Source organism: Somniosus microcephalus, chromosome 12 (genome assembly GCF_052327205.1).
Source record: "Somniosus microcephalus isolate GS21.2 chromosome 12, FLI_Smic_1.0, whole genome shotgun sequence".
Classification (NCBI taxonomy): Eukaryota; Metazoa; Chordata; class Chondrichthyes; order Squaliformes; family Somniosidae; genus Somniosus; species Somniosus microcephalus.
In genome coordinates, this window is record NC_140998.1 from 222,559,565 (window position 1) to 222,574,345 (window position 14,781).

The 14,781-nt window shown below is 51.1% G+C and overlaps 1 protein-coding gene across 1 annotated transcript in view; it reads left to right on the forward strand.

The window, feature by feature from the left end:
- The window catches only part of st14 (ST14 transmembrane serine protease matriptase), a 47,334-nt gene that overhangs the window by 20,026 nt on the left and 12,527 nt on the right, over window positions 1–14,781 (forward strand). The window contains exons 10-12 of the mRNA XM_086004107.1: window positions 3,051–3,160; window positions 3,296–3,426; window positions 3,603–3,707. Of these exons, the coding sequence (XP_085860233.1) occupies window positions 3,051–3,160; window positions 3,296–3,426; window positions 3,603–3,707 (346 nt within the window). The remainder of the gene's footprint in view (window positions 1–3,050; window positions 3,161–3,295; window positions 3,427–3,602; window positions 3,708–14,781) is intronic.

Below are 14,781 nucleotides of genomic sequence, written 5' to 3' on the forward strand. Positions count from 1 at the left end.
CAGCAAGCTGGCTACTAAACAGAAAACCGAGAATAGGGGTTAAAGGTAGTTCTTCTGATTGGCAAATGGCGGGAAACGGTGTTCCACAAGGAGCGGTGCTGGGACCACCGTTGTTCATCATTTACAGAAACGATTTGGACTCGGGAATCGGAAGTACAATTTCAATATTTGCCAAATTGGTGGGTGTTGTTACTGCAGAGGAGAACTGCGACACCACGCATGAATAAACTTGCAGAATGGGGGTGTAATTGGCAAATGAACTTCAGTATAGATAAGTGTGAGGCGGTGCATTTTGGCAGGAAGAATAAGGAGGCCACCTAACTCCTTTGAAAATAAGAGTCTGAATGGGGCAGAGGGATCTGGGTGTGCAGGGACACCGATCACTAAAAGTAGCGATGCAGGTTAATGAGGCCATAAAAAAAGCAACCCAAGCACGGGGGTTCATTTCTAGAGGGATTGAATTGAAAAGCAGAGAACTTATGTTAAACTTGTCTCGAACCTCGGTTAGACCACACTTGGAGCACCGTGCACAGTTCTGGTCTCCATATACCTTGGTTAGACCACACTTGGAGCACTGTGCACAGTTCTGGTCTCCATATACCTTGGTTAGACCACACTTGGAGCACTGTGCACAGTTCTGGTCTCCATATACCTCGGTTAGACCACACTTGGAGCACTGTGCACAGTTCTGGTCTCCATATACCTCGGTTAGACCACACTTGGAGCACTGTGCACAGTTCTGGTCTCCATATACCTTGGTTAGACCACACTTGGAGCACTGTGCACAGTTCTGGTCTCCATATACCTTGGTTAGACCACACTTGGAGCACTGTGCACAGTTCTGGTCTCCATATACCTTGGTTAGACCACACTTGGAGCACTGTGCACAGTTCTGGTCTCCATATACCTCGGTTAGATCACACTTGGAGCACTGTGCACAGTTCTGGTCTCTGTATACCTTGGTTAGACCACACTTGGAGCATTGTGCACAGTTCTGGTCTCCATATACCTTGGTTAGACCACACTTGGAGCACTATGCACAGTTCTGGTCTCCATATACCTTGGTTAGACCACACTTGGAGCACTGTGCATAGTTCTGGTCTCCATATACCTCGGTTAGACCACACTTGGAGCACCGTGCACAGTTCTGGTCTCCGTATACCTCGGTTAGACCACACTTGGAGCACCGTGCACAGTTCTGGTCTCCGTATACCTTGGTTAGACCACACTTGGAGCACTGTGCACAGTTCTGGTCTCCATATACCTTGGTTAGACCACACTTGGAGCACTGTGCACCATTCTGGTCTGCATATACCTGGGTTAGACCACACTTGGAGCACTGTGCACAGTTCTGGTCTCTGTATACCTTGGTTAGACCACACTTGGAGCACTGTGCACAGTACTGGTCTCCATATACCTTGGTTAGACCACACTTGGAGCACTGTGCACAGTACTGGTCTCCACATACCTTGGTTAGACCACACTTGGAGCACTGTGCACAGTTCTGGTCTCCATATTATAAAAAGGATATAGAGGCACTGGAGAGGGTGCAGAGAAGATTTACTAGAATTATACCAGGACTGAGAGGTTAGACCCCATCCAACTCTCCACCCTTCCACAGATTCTCATCCTCCAACCATACCACTTCGCATGGGTGCTCCTCTGTGTCACACCTGACTGCCTGTCTCTCCGTTTCCCCTCCCCACATTCTCCCCCCCCCACCTCGTCTGTAGGTCTCTCGTCCTTGAACAGGTTGGGGCTCTTTTCACTGGAAAAGTAAAAGACTTCGAGGAGACTTGATAGAGATCTTTAAAATTCTGAATGGGTTGGAGACGTAGATGTGGAGAATATGGTTCCACTTGTGGGTGAGTTCAAAACTGGGGGCCATAAATATAAGAGAGTCACCTATAAATCCAATCGGGAATTCAGGAGAAAATTCTTTACCCAGAGAGTGGTATAACAAGCGAGAGTCTAACCACCGCCCCTTGACATTCAACGGCATTACCATCGCCGAATCCCCCACCATCAACATCCTGGGGGTCACCATTGACCAGAAACTGAACTGGACCAGCCACATAAATACTGTGACCACAAGAACGGGTCAGAGGCTGGGAATTCTGCAGCGAGTGTCTCACCTCCTGACTCCCCAAAGCCTTTCCACCATCTACAAGGCACAAGTCAGGAGTGTGATGGAATACTCTCCACTTGCCTGGATGAGTGCAGCCCCAACAACACTCAGGAAGCTCGACACCATCCAGGACAAAGCAGCCCCGCTTGATTGGCACCCCATCCACCACCTTAAACATTCACTCCCTCCACCACCGGCGCACCGCGGCTGCAGTGTGTACCATCTACAAGATGCACTGCAGCAACTCGCCAAGGCTTCTTCGGCAGCACCTCCCAAACCCGCAACCTCTTCCACCTAGAAGGACAAGGGCAGCAGGCGCATGGGAACACCACCACCTCCAAGACCCCCTCCAAGTCACACACACCATCCTGACTTGGGAGTATATCAGCCGTTCCTTCATCGTCACTGGGTCAGAATCCTGGAACTCCCTCCCTAACAGCACTGTGGGAGCACCTTCACCACACGGACTGCAGTGGTTCAAGAAGGTGGCTCACCACCACCTTCTCATGGGCAACTAGGGACGGGCAATAAATGCTGGGCCTTGCCAGCGACGCCCACGTCCCATGATCTAATAATAAAATAATGTGGAATTCGCTACCACAGGGAGTGGTTGAGGCGAAGAGCAGAGATGGTTTCAAAAGGAAACGAGACGAGTACGTGAGAGAAAAGGGGATAGAAAGATCTGCTGGGAGGCTGAGATGAGGCAGATGGAGTGGGAGGAGGCTGGTAGGATTACACATGGGATACACGGCACAGAATTGGCCATTCGGCCCAACCAGTCCCTGCTGGTGTTGATGCTGCACCAGAGCCTCGAGGATTGGTGCGGAGCATAACGACCAGCACAGACGGGTTGGGCCGAATGGCCTGTTCCTGTGCCGTGTCTCGATTTATCTTTGATTTTAACGTGCTGCTTTGTCTCGAGGTGCCGTCACATTTGAAGATCCGGGTGAAGTTCGAAATGTTCCGTATGGAGGAGCCCGGAGTCCGGCAAAGCAACTGTACCAAGGATTACCTGGAGGTTGAAGGGGAGAGGTAAGATCCCGACGTTAAATAATCGCTGGAGAGCGCAGCCCGATGTGGGACTGAGCCTCGTAGAGCGGCCTGGCCCCGACCCCTGACCTCGACCCCCAACCCCTGACACCTGTCCCTCTCTCTCCTCTCCGACAGGTATTGCGGCGATCACTCCATCATCAGTCTGCGGATCGAGAGGCCCGAGGTGGAGATCACGTTCCATTCAGACGAGTCGCACACTGACAAGGGATTTGTGGGCCAGTACAAGGCCTTCGACCCCAACAACCGTGAGTGACCCCTGACCGTTCCTCAGCGGTCAATCCGCGTGTGGGGGGGTCGGTGCGTGTGGGGGGGTCGGTCCGTGTTGCTGGGTCCGTGTTACCGGGACCGTGTTGCCGGTCTGTGTTGCCGGTCCCTGCTGTGAGTGTCCTCTTGGTGACGGGCCTCTCCTTTCTGTACACAGCCTGCCCGGGAGAATACGCCTGCCGCTCTGGCCTCTGTATCTCCACTAGTCTGCGCTGCGATGGATGGAATGACTGCGGAGACCTGAGCGATGAGCAGCAGTGCGGTGAGTCAAACAGCATCTTCATCATCGCGAGCTTGTACGTCCCGGGAGAGCGGGCGGGATAGAGGGGGGCGGGTGGGAGGGAGGGCGGGATAGAGGGGGCGGGCGAGAGGGAGAGAGAGGGGGCGGGCGAGAGGGGGAGAGGGGGCGGGGGAGAGGGGGCGGGCGAGAGGGGGAGAGGGGGCGGGCGAGAGGGGGAGAGGGGGCGGGGGAGAGGGGGCGGGCGAGAGGGGGAGAGGGGGCGGGGGAGAGGGGGCGGGCGAGAGGGGGAGAGGGGGCGGGCGAGAGGGGGAGAGGGGGCGGGCGAGAGGGGGAGGGGGCGGGCGAGAGGGGGAGAGGGGGCGGGCGAGAGGGGGAGAGGGGGCGGGCGAGAGGGAGAGGGGGGCGGGCGAGAGGGGGAGAGGGGGGCGGGCGAGAGGGGGAGAGGGGGGCGGGCGAGAGGGGGAGAGGGGGGCGGGCGAGAGGGGGAGAGGGGGCGGGCGAGAGGGAGAGGGGGGCGGGCGAGAGGGGGAGAGGGGGGCGGGCGAGAGGGGGAGAGGGGGGCGGGCGAGAGGGGGAGAGGGGGGCGGGCGAGAGGGAGAGGGGGGCGGGCGAGAGGGGGAGAGGGGGGCGGGCGAGAGGGGGAGAGGGGGGCGGGCGAGAGGGGGAGAGGGGGGCGGGCGAGAGGAGGGCGAGAGGGCGAGAGGGGGGTGGCGAGAGGGGGCGGGGGAGAGGGGGAGAGGGCGAGGGGGCGGGCGAGAGGGGGCGGGCGAGAGGGGGAGCGGGGGCGGGGGCGGGAGAGGGGGGCGGGCGAGAGAGGGGGAGAGAGAGGGGGCGGGCGAGAGGGAGAGAGAAGGCAGGCGAGAGGGAGCGAGGGGGGCGGGCGAGAGGGAGAGGGGGCGGGCGAGAGGGAGCAAGGGGGGCGGGTGAGAGAGCGAGGGGGCGGGCGAGAGGGAGCGAGGGCGGGCGAGGGGGGGGCGGGCGAGGGGGCGGGCGAGAGGGAGCGAGGGCGGGCGAGAGGGGGGGCGGGCGAGAGGGAGAGAGAGGAGTCGGGAGAGAGTGGGTGCAAGAGGGAAAGAGGGGGCAGGAGGGAGCAGGGGGGCGGGGGCGAGGGGGCGGGCGCGAGGGGGCAGGGGCGAGGGGGTGGGCGAGGGGGCGGGCGAGAGGGAGAGAAGGGGGCGGGCGAGAGGGAGAGAGGGGGGCGGGCGAGAGGGGGCGGGCGAGAGGGAGAGAGGGCGGGCGAGAGGGGGTGGGTGAGAGGGAGAGAGGGCGGGCGAGAGGGAGAGAGGGGGGCGGGCGAGAGGGGGCGGGCGAGAGGGAGAGAGGGCGGGCGAGAGGGGGTGGGTGAGAGGGAGAGAGAAGGGGCGGGCGAGGGAGGGAGGGCGGGAGATAGACTGGGGGCAGCTGAGAGAGAGAGAGAGGGCGAGAGGGCGGGAGAGAGAGGGCGGGAGATAGACTGGGGGCAGCTGAGAGAGAGAGAGAGGGCGAGAGAGAGAGAGGGTGAGGGAGAGGGCGGGCGAGAGGGAGAGAGGGCGGACGAGGGAGGGTGGGGGTGTGTGTGTGTGTGTGATTTGGGGATGGGCCTGTGTGTAGATCAGTCCTGTGTGTGGGGATGTCTCCAGTGGGTGTTGTGTGTTCGTGTAGTCGGGTGTCTGAGGGGTGAGTTGGGCCTCTGTGTATATAGCATCTGAGGGGGTGTCTGGTCTCTGGACGTATCAGGGCAGGACCGACATTCACCCCGCCCTCTGTCTCTCCCTCTGTCTCTCTGTTACTCTCTCTCTCTCGCTCTCTCTCTCCCTGTCTCTCTCTCTCCCTGTCGCTCTCTCTCCCTGTCTCTCTCTCTCTCCCTGTCTCTCTCTCTCTCCCTGTCTCTCTCTCTCTCCCTGTCTCTCTCTCTCTCTCTCTCAATTCAATTCAAATCGCTTTATTGGCATGACAAAGCATCGAAAAACATCCATGGTTGTACACAAAAATACAGATCTATCCATACAGTGTACAAACAGATATATCCCTGAGTGTATAAATATACATTCATATAATTTGTATATACTCTTTTCTTATATTTAGTGGTTGTCCCTCTGTTTATGGCAAGCTGTAACATAGTGTGCTGCTAAGGTTACACAATTTCTCTCTTCCCCTAGTAGGTATGGGAGTTTTTGGTCGTCATTCAAATTTCTGAATTCCGGGCATATTTTTGTGAATTTTGGGTAGAAATTCTCCCTGATGCCCTGATATTTTCTACAAGCTGTGAGGAAGTGCAGCTCTGTCTCCACCACTCCCTGACTGCAGTGAGAGCATATCCTGTCCTCTCTTGGTAGCCGGGTCTGCCTGTGTCTACCTTTTTCGATGGCCAGGCTATGTTCACTAAGTCTGTACATTGTCAAGGTTTTTCTCAGTTTGCTATCCTTTACCCTGGTCAGGTAATCAGCCATGTTGTATTGTCTGTTTAGGGCCAAGTAGCAATTGAGTTTGCTTTGGGTTTTTGTTGTTTCTGCCCAATATGACAGATATTTTTCCTTTTGCTTAGCGACGATTGTGTTGGGTCGAATTCTTTGTGTTACGCTGTCACTGTCCTGAGGCTGATTAGTGTTAGTAGTTACTTCACTGAGTCCCAGGACTAATTGACTGAGGGTATTCTTCTTTATGGTCCTCTCTTGGCATTTCAGGACTTCATAATGATAGCATTGGGGGTTGCTCATTTCTAGGTGTTTCCAAAATTTGGTGGCTCTTTTTTGGATAGTGATTATTAATGGATATTGTCTGTCTCTCTCTGTCTCTCTCTGTCTCTCTCTCTCTCTCTGTCTCTCTCTCTGTCTCTGTCTCTCTCTGTCTGTCTCTCTCTCTCTCCCTCTCTCAATTCAATTCAATTCAATTTGCTTTATTGGCATGACAAGATACATCTTATGTTGTCAAAGCACAGAAAAACATGTATGATTGAACACGTAAACGCAGATCTAGACCTACAGGCCTAGAAATTGGGTTGGGGCGCCAAAGTGGCGCAAAAGTCGCCTGAGCGCAGGATTTAGCGCGCCGATCGGAGTGATACCGATCGCCAGAAATTCAGTTTCAGTGCCCCTCGAGGGAGACGGGGCGAGGCTCGAGGCGCTCCGCGTCCCTCTTAGGGCGCTGAAACTGATTATCGCAGCGCAACGTGCCGCAGCGCCACACGCTGCAGTACTGCAGGCCTTTCTCCCACTGTTAAGGGGGAGGTGCCTGCAACAGCGCCATCCCCGCTCGCGAGTGCCGGCAAATGAGCCTGGCACCAAGGAGAAGTGCCGGGCTCTCGGGAAACAGCCGGGAATGCCACGCCGGGGGGGGGGCGGGGTGCTGGCGGCGGCCGCCCCGCACCTCCACCTTAACTTGCGCCGCTGCCGGCACAGTAAGGCCCCGTGAACCGGGCGCGGGTAGCGAACGGCGCAACAGTGGCGGTCGCTACCAAATATCGCGAACGGGGCGCGAATGGGGCGCTGCGCACACCGATGACTTCATCGGTGGTGGTGCAGCGCAACAGGCTAATGCCACCATTAGCGCCCCTACTGAATATCACGGGAGGCGCAGCCAGTGGCGCTACAGCCACTGACTGCCTCTTTAGGCGCTAACAGGTGGCGCTACTCACCCAATTTCTCCCCCACAGTGTATAGACAAATATACCCATGTATACATAAATATACACACATATAATATGCATATAATCTTTTCTTAGATTTACTGGTCACTGGTTGTCCCTCTGCTTATGGCAAGCTGTAACATAGTTTGCCGCTAACGTTACGCATTTTCTCTGTTCCCCTAATAGATATGGGAGTTTTTGGTGGTCATTCAAATTTTTGAATTCAGGGCATATTTTTATGAATTTTGGGTAGAAATTCCCCCTTATGTCCTGATTGTTTCCACAAGTTGTGAGGAAGTGCATCTCTGTCTCCACCACTCCCTGACTGCAGTGAGAGCATATCCTGTCCTCTCTGGGCAGCCAGGTCTGCCTGTGTCTGCCTTTTTCGATGGCCAGGCTATGCTCACTATGTCTGTACATTGTCAAGGTTTTTCTCAGTTTGCTATCTTTTACCATGGTCAGGTATTCAGCCATGGTGTATTGTCTGTTTAGGGCCAAATAGCAATCGAGTTTGTTTTGGGTTTTTGTCGTTTCTGTCCAATATGTCAAGTATTTTTCCTTTTGTTTAGTGATAATTGTTGTTAAGTCTGTGTGTTATATTGCGAATTACTACACAGACCACAAGAGTAAACTTTAACAGGACTTTACTATTCGAAGGTCAGGGCGGAACTGCCCAATAAATCATTACACAGCACTTATATACCGGTGCGGTCACCGCCGGTATTACAGTATACAGCAGCCAAGATAAAGTAGTGCAACCCCTAAAATAGTTCTCTTAAAGGTGGACGGTTACATACAATAGTTCTCTTAAAGGTAGAACGGTTACATACACTACAATCCTCCCTTTTTAGCTTACAATATACCTATTCCCCATTAAACATAACATCATAACATATATTCAACTTCATGTAAAAACAGTTCACAGATGTAGTCTCTGCGGGAAACAGTTCACAGATTCAGTCTCTGCGGAGGCGCCTCCTGCGCTTCCTGACTCGGTCGGGATAACGCCTCGGTGGTGTAGTAGGTTCACGTTGCTGGGGTGACTCATCCAATAGTCCTTCACTGGACTTAACAGCTTGAACTTCCGTAACTTCAGAACCAGCCTTGCTGACTTCTAAAGGCTCGAGTACCTTGGGAAGTTTTCCTACTTCCAAACTGATTTGACTCAGTTCGGAGGGACCACGTGCGTGACCTGGTAGGGGTGATAATGGTTCAGATGGGTCATCTTCTTCTGCTTCGTCTTTTCCTTTTCTGCTTCTTGGAGACTCTCTGGGCTCCACTCCCAGCTGCATGCACAGTTCCTCCTCCTCTTCCTCCTGTTGCCGTATCAGCGTCACCATCTCCCGGTGTTTCTTAGACTTTTCGTGATTCTTCATGGTTTTTTTACTTTGGAAGACTTCCCCACAAGCTGGGCAGAACAGGTCGTGGTAATATTCGGTGTCGTCCAGGTAGTGGTAATAATCAGTGTCGTCCTGAGCTAGGCCAGCGAGAGGGTCCTCTATTTCCTCCATGCCCAGCTGGACGTTAGCCAGCTTTTGTTCCAAATCCAGACATCTCTCCTGAAGAGACTTCTTCATGCGTTCAGCTTCATCCAGCTTTTTCTGGCCTTCCTGCAAGTCTTTTACTAATGACATCATTTGTGATTTCAATACTTCAACTTCATTCGGAGATTGATTGATCGGACTATTCAATCCCTCTACTGGAGCAGCTGTTTCAGCATTCTGTTGTTCTACATTGCCATGAGTCAGCGTACTCTTGGCATCCAAGGGCTGCTCTGTTGCAATCTTCTCAGTCTGTGTTGCAACCTCAGCTATTTCAATAACTTTTGAGAGCTCCGAACCCCTTCCCTTTGAAGATTGAAGCTCGTGTTCAAGTTTTTCCCATTTCAGAGTCTTGCCCCTCAGCATATGAAGGAGTTGGCTGACCGTTAACTCTTCTGACATCAGATGTTTCCCAGTATCGTCGTCATGTGTTTTTGACGTATAGGCTGCAGGGCTGTTTGTAACCTTGCACTGGGGCTCCTTTGCTGCTTTTAATTCGCCATCATCCGCAGCCTCCCCCATTCGAATTTCAACAAATGAATCGTCCGGTGATGCTGCACCCAACTTCAGTAGGAGCTCAGAATTCATGGCAACCAAATCAGCCTTTTCTGCCTGCAACCTGCTAACAAGCGCCTTCAGTTGCTGAACATCTTGCTCCAGCAGATTAGAGCACGCACCTTCAGAAACCGAATCAGCTTTGATTCGTTTGGCCTCCTTGCGCAGACGGTTTGTGTGCTCCTGCTCCCTTTTCTCCATCAGCTGCTTCTGTTGTCTTTCCAGATTCTCCCACTCTGTGTCAAAGGACTTTTTCGTTGCATTCATCTCTTGCTCAAGACGGCGAATCATTTGTTCTAATTGCTGTTGTAGTTTGAAATGGAGTTGAGTTCGAGCCCGGTGTTCCTCAGAAATGTGCATGTCTGAAGACTGGACAGACTCAGAATTCTCTGTCAACCTATGTTGTTGTTGTTCGGTGGAAATCTGTTCTGATACTTTGCTCTCTTCTGAAGCATTTATGCACTCCTTCGTTTTTCCATCATTAGTCTGCAAGTCCATTTTAGACTTGTCTTTTGCACATGGGCTGGTCTTACCATTATCAGTTCCAGAGTCTGAGCTGATTGTCTTCACCGAGTTCTCACTCTCTGCTTTGTCCCTGTCACTGTTGCCTATGCCCTCATCCAGTATTCTGGACAATCGTGCAGGTTTGACATTTTTCTTTCCGGAATCTACCGTTATTGCTTTTAGGGAGTGCCAGTCCATATTTATTTTCCTGATCCACTCCCGTCCCAGAAGTGGTGGACCTCCCTCAGGTAGTACATATAATTCCATTCCTTGGTGTTCTTTGCCCTTGTGTATCACCTTGACTTTTATCTTTCCGATGGGGTATACTTTTTGCCCCGTGTATGTCTGCAATACTATCTTCGTGTCCCGTAGGGGAATATGTTTGAATAACTTTTTGTAATCTTGTTTATTCATGACCGTCAACGCCGCTCCGGTGTCCAAGTCCATTTTCACATGGACTCCTGCTATCTGCAGTGTGACCCAGATAGTTTGTCGGTCAGCTTCCTTACTCATATTGTGAATTCTCAGACTACCCAGTTCCTTGCTGTTGGAGTCTGAATCCGAATTCTGTTCATCCGAACTCTTCTCAGCCACCTTGTGTACCTTGCTGTACTTTTCCAGCGGTGACTTTTTTTGTTGCTGGTCTTTCCTGACCGGCATACTTTAGCTATGTGACCAAGCTTGCCACATTTTCTACATTCCTGGTTTTTAAACCAGCATTGGTTCTGGTCGTGTGTTGTCTTCCCACAACGATAACATTTTGTTGTACCCGAAGTCATTTGATCCACGCTGAGTACCGCTGCATTTCCGCAGTGCCTCTCGCTGCGGCTTCGTGCGATGCTGCAATAAGGACAGCCTTATCAAGTGTAAGATCGTTCTCTTCGAGCAGTCGCTTTTGTGTTCCTTCCTTCGACAACCCGCACACGAACTTGTCTCTCAATGCCTCTGTCAGATTTTCCCCAAACTGACAGTATTTCGCTAGTCTACGCAGTTCAACCAAGTACTCCGCGTTGCTTTCCTCTTTCAGTTGCGTTCTCGCATAAAATTTGAATCGTTCCGCTAACATCAGCGGTGTGGGGTTCAAATGATCCTTCAGGACAGTGACAATATTAGCGAAAGTCTGATCCGCCGGTTTAGCTGGTGATAGAAGATGCTTCAATAGCCCGTATGTCTTCGCACCCATTGAGTTTAGTAAGGTTAGAGCTTTATCATCATTTGCTATTTTATTGGCCTTACAATATATCTCGATGCGTTCTACATACGTGGCCCAATCTTCCACATCGGAATCGAAATTGTTGATGTTACCACGCTTAGGCATCTTCACAATCTTTCTGAGAACCAACAACGAATTTTTCTTTAACTTTTTTTTAAAATGGCGGTTTCCCGCGCTTATCTTCTTCCCCGCCTCCGAGAATGGCGGTTTCCCGCGCTTGTCTTCTTCCCCGCCTAACTGGCGGCTTCCCGCGTTTCTTCCTCTGGCGGGAGGGGTAAGCTTTGCCCTCGGGCGACGACCGCTGGCTTTCGGTTTATTCTGAAGCGCGAGAACAGCTGATTGAGTTCCTTGTTCCCTTTCCCGACAGGGGCAGCCGGGCGCTGGGGACAACCAGTTGGCGGCGGACAGTTCCAGCTCTTGGTCCTTTGCGGAAAGCTGCTGTAAGCCGCTGGGCGGAAATCTCGCTCGGTCTCCCTCGCTCGGTCCCGTTCCCCCCTCGCTCGGACTCTGTCTCTCCCGCTCGCTCGGTCTCCCTCGCTCTCCCGCTCGCTCGGGCTCTGTCTCTCCCGCTCGCTCGGGCTCTGTCTCTCCCGCTCGCTCGGGCTCTGTCTCTCCCTCAGCGGTTTTCAATCTTGCCTCCCAGCCCTCTCGCAGTCCGGTCCTTTCCTCCCCCGGCTGCGGCTGAGTTCTCCGCGGTTTTATTTATTTATTATTATTTTTATTTTTTTTTACCTCCCGCGCCTTACGATCCCGGTCGCAGCGCCTCGCGGCCTCGGTAGCTGCCCGGCCTTTTTCACCGGTCGTGGTCGAGCTGTCTCACGACGCTGTTGCGTCTCCCAGCCCGCTTGTAGCCCGGTCTCTCTCACCGGCTGCGTTCCCGCTTGTAGCCCGGTCTCTCACACCGGCTGCGTTCCCGCTTGTACCGCGGCTTCCGTGCCCTACGCTGCCCCAGTCTCAGCGCCTCTGGCCCCGACTTCTGTCCGGCTCCTTTCCCCGGCCGTGGTCGAGTTCACCGCCCTTATATCCTCCGTTTCTTTTTATTTTCTCCCCTACTCACAGTCAACGTGGCCGACTTGCTTCTCATCGCTGATCGGCTCACTCACCACTGTGATAGAAGGGACGATCACTGCCTGTTGCTGATGGAAGGCTTCGTGTCAGAATTCTTCCTTCTTCCTTGCTCTGCAGACTCGAGTCTTCTCTCAGCAGAATGACGAGGGCGGATGCCTCTTCTCGACGCTCGTTAACTGCTTCGGATGTATCTCTGCCGCAGGGTACGATCGGACTCGTCGCCACTGTTAAGTCTGTGTGTTATATTGCGAATTACTACACAGACCACAAGAGTAAACTTTAACAGGACTTTACTATTCGAAGGTCAGGGCGGAACTGCCCAATAAATCATTACACAGCACTTATATACCGGTGTGGTCACCGCCGGTATTACAGTATACAGCAGCCAAGATAAAGTAGTGCAACCCCTAAAATAGTTCTCTTAAAGGTGGATGGTTACATACAATAGTTCTCTTAAAGGTAGAACGGTTACATACACTACAATTGTGTTGGGTCGAATTCTCTGTGCTACGATGTCACTGTCCTGGGGCTGATTATTATTAGTATTGTTAGTAGTTACTTCACTGAGTCCCAGGACCAGTTGACTGAGGGGACTCTTCTCTATGATCATCTCTTGGCATTTCAGGGCTTCGTAATGATAGCAGTGGGGGTGCTCATTTTTAGGTGTTTCCAAAATTTGATGGCTCTTTTTTGGATATTAATTAGTAGTGGATATTGGCCTAGTTCTGCCCTGCATGCATTGTTTACGGTTTTCCTTTGAGTCCGGAGGATACTTATACAGAATTCTGCATGTAGGATCTCAATTGGGTGTTTGTCCCATTTTGCAAATTCTTGTTGTGTTAGCGGTCCCCACACCTCACTGCCATAGAGTGCAATTGGTTCAATTACTGATTTAAAATTTTTGAGCCAAATGCCAATTGGAATTTCTATTTGGATTGACTTTTTAATGGCATAGAAAGCCCTTCTTGCTTTCTCTTTCAGTTCATTCACAGCCAGATGAAAATTTCCCGTAGAACTGATTTTTAAGCCTAAGTATGTGTAATTTGTAGTTTGTTCAATTTTAGTTGCTCCTGGTGTGAAGTTTATTCTGGGTCCCTGATGTCTGGATCTTTGCTGGAACACAAGAACTTTGGTTTTTTGGGGGTTTATTGTCAGGGCCCAGGTCTGACAGAACGACTCTAGCAGATCCAGGTTCTGCTGTAGACCCTCCTCAGTTGGTGAGAGCAGAACCAGGCCATCTGCATAGAGGAGGAATTTAACCTTGGAGTCATATAGGGCGAGGCCAGGTGCTGTAGATTGTTCAAGTAGTTTTGCCAATTCATTTACGTAAATATTAAAGAGTGTCAGTGAGATAGGCGAGCCCTGCACCACGCCACGCCCCGTGGGAAGTATTTTGTTTGTTTGTCTCCCATTTTAACTGCACATTTATTGTTTGTATACATTGATTTAATTACATCATATGTTTTTCCCCCTACACCACTTTCAATAAGTTTTAAAAATAGACCATCGTGCCAAATAGAATCAAAAGCCTTCTGGAAATCTATAAAGCAGGCAAAAATTTTGCTTTTGTTTTGGTGAACATGTTTGTCAATTAGGGTGTGTAGGGTGAAAATATGATCCGATGTTCTATAGTTTGGTAAGAATCTAATTTGGCTTTTACTCAAGACATTGTGCTCCTCAAGGAAGTTTATAAGTCTTTGGTTTATGATACTACAGGATACCTTCCCCAGGTTACTGTTCACACAGATGCCTCGATAGTTATTTGGGTCAACTTTGTCTCCACTTTTGTATATGGGCGTTATGAGCCCTTTGTTCCAGATATCAGGGAAGTAACCTACACTCAGAACCAAGTTGAAGAGTTTTAGGATAGCCAATTTCATTTTATCATCAGTGTGTTTAATCATCTCGTTTAGGATGCCATCTGCACCGCAAGCTTTTCTTGGTCGCAGGTCCTTGAATTTTTCAAATAGCTCTTTTTCAGTTATTGGGGAGTCTAACGGGTTTTGGTAATCTTTTATGGCCAGTTCTAGCTTTTCCAATTCTTTACATATTTCATCTTGCTCTGGACTTAGTGTGTTTTTCTGGTATAATTTTTCAAAATGGTTTTCCCATGTGTCTCCATTTTGAATGGGCAATTCGTCGTGTTGTTTTTTGTGTAATGTATTCCAGTTGTCCCAGAAACAATTAGAATCAATAGATTCCTCAATGGAGCTGAGTTTATTCTTAATATACTGTTCTTTCTTGGTTCTGAGTGTGTTTTTGTATTGTGTTAGTGCCTGACCATAAGTAAGGTGTAATTCCTCGTTTTCTGGTTGTCTGTGTTTTTGGTTTGATATTTTTCTGAGTTTTTTCCTCATGTTATGACAGTCTGAATCAAACCATTTTTCGTGGTTTTGTGTTTTCTGTTTACTCTTGCGATATTTCAAGTTCGAAATTGATGCCAAATTATCAAAAATATTATTCAGGTTATTCACTGCCAGGTTTACGCCTTCTTTATCGTGAGTGTGTGCGTTTTCCAGAAAGGTGTCCAAGAGAGCTTGAGTTGATTGACTGCTAATTGCTTTCTGGTATTTTTCCGTGCTGTTTTGGGCCCATCTGTAGGATTTTTTA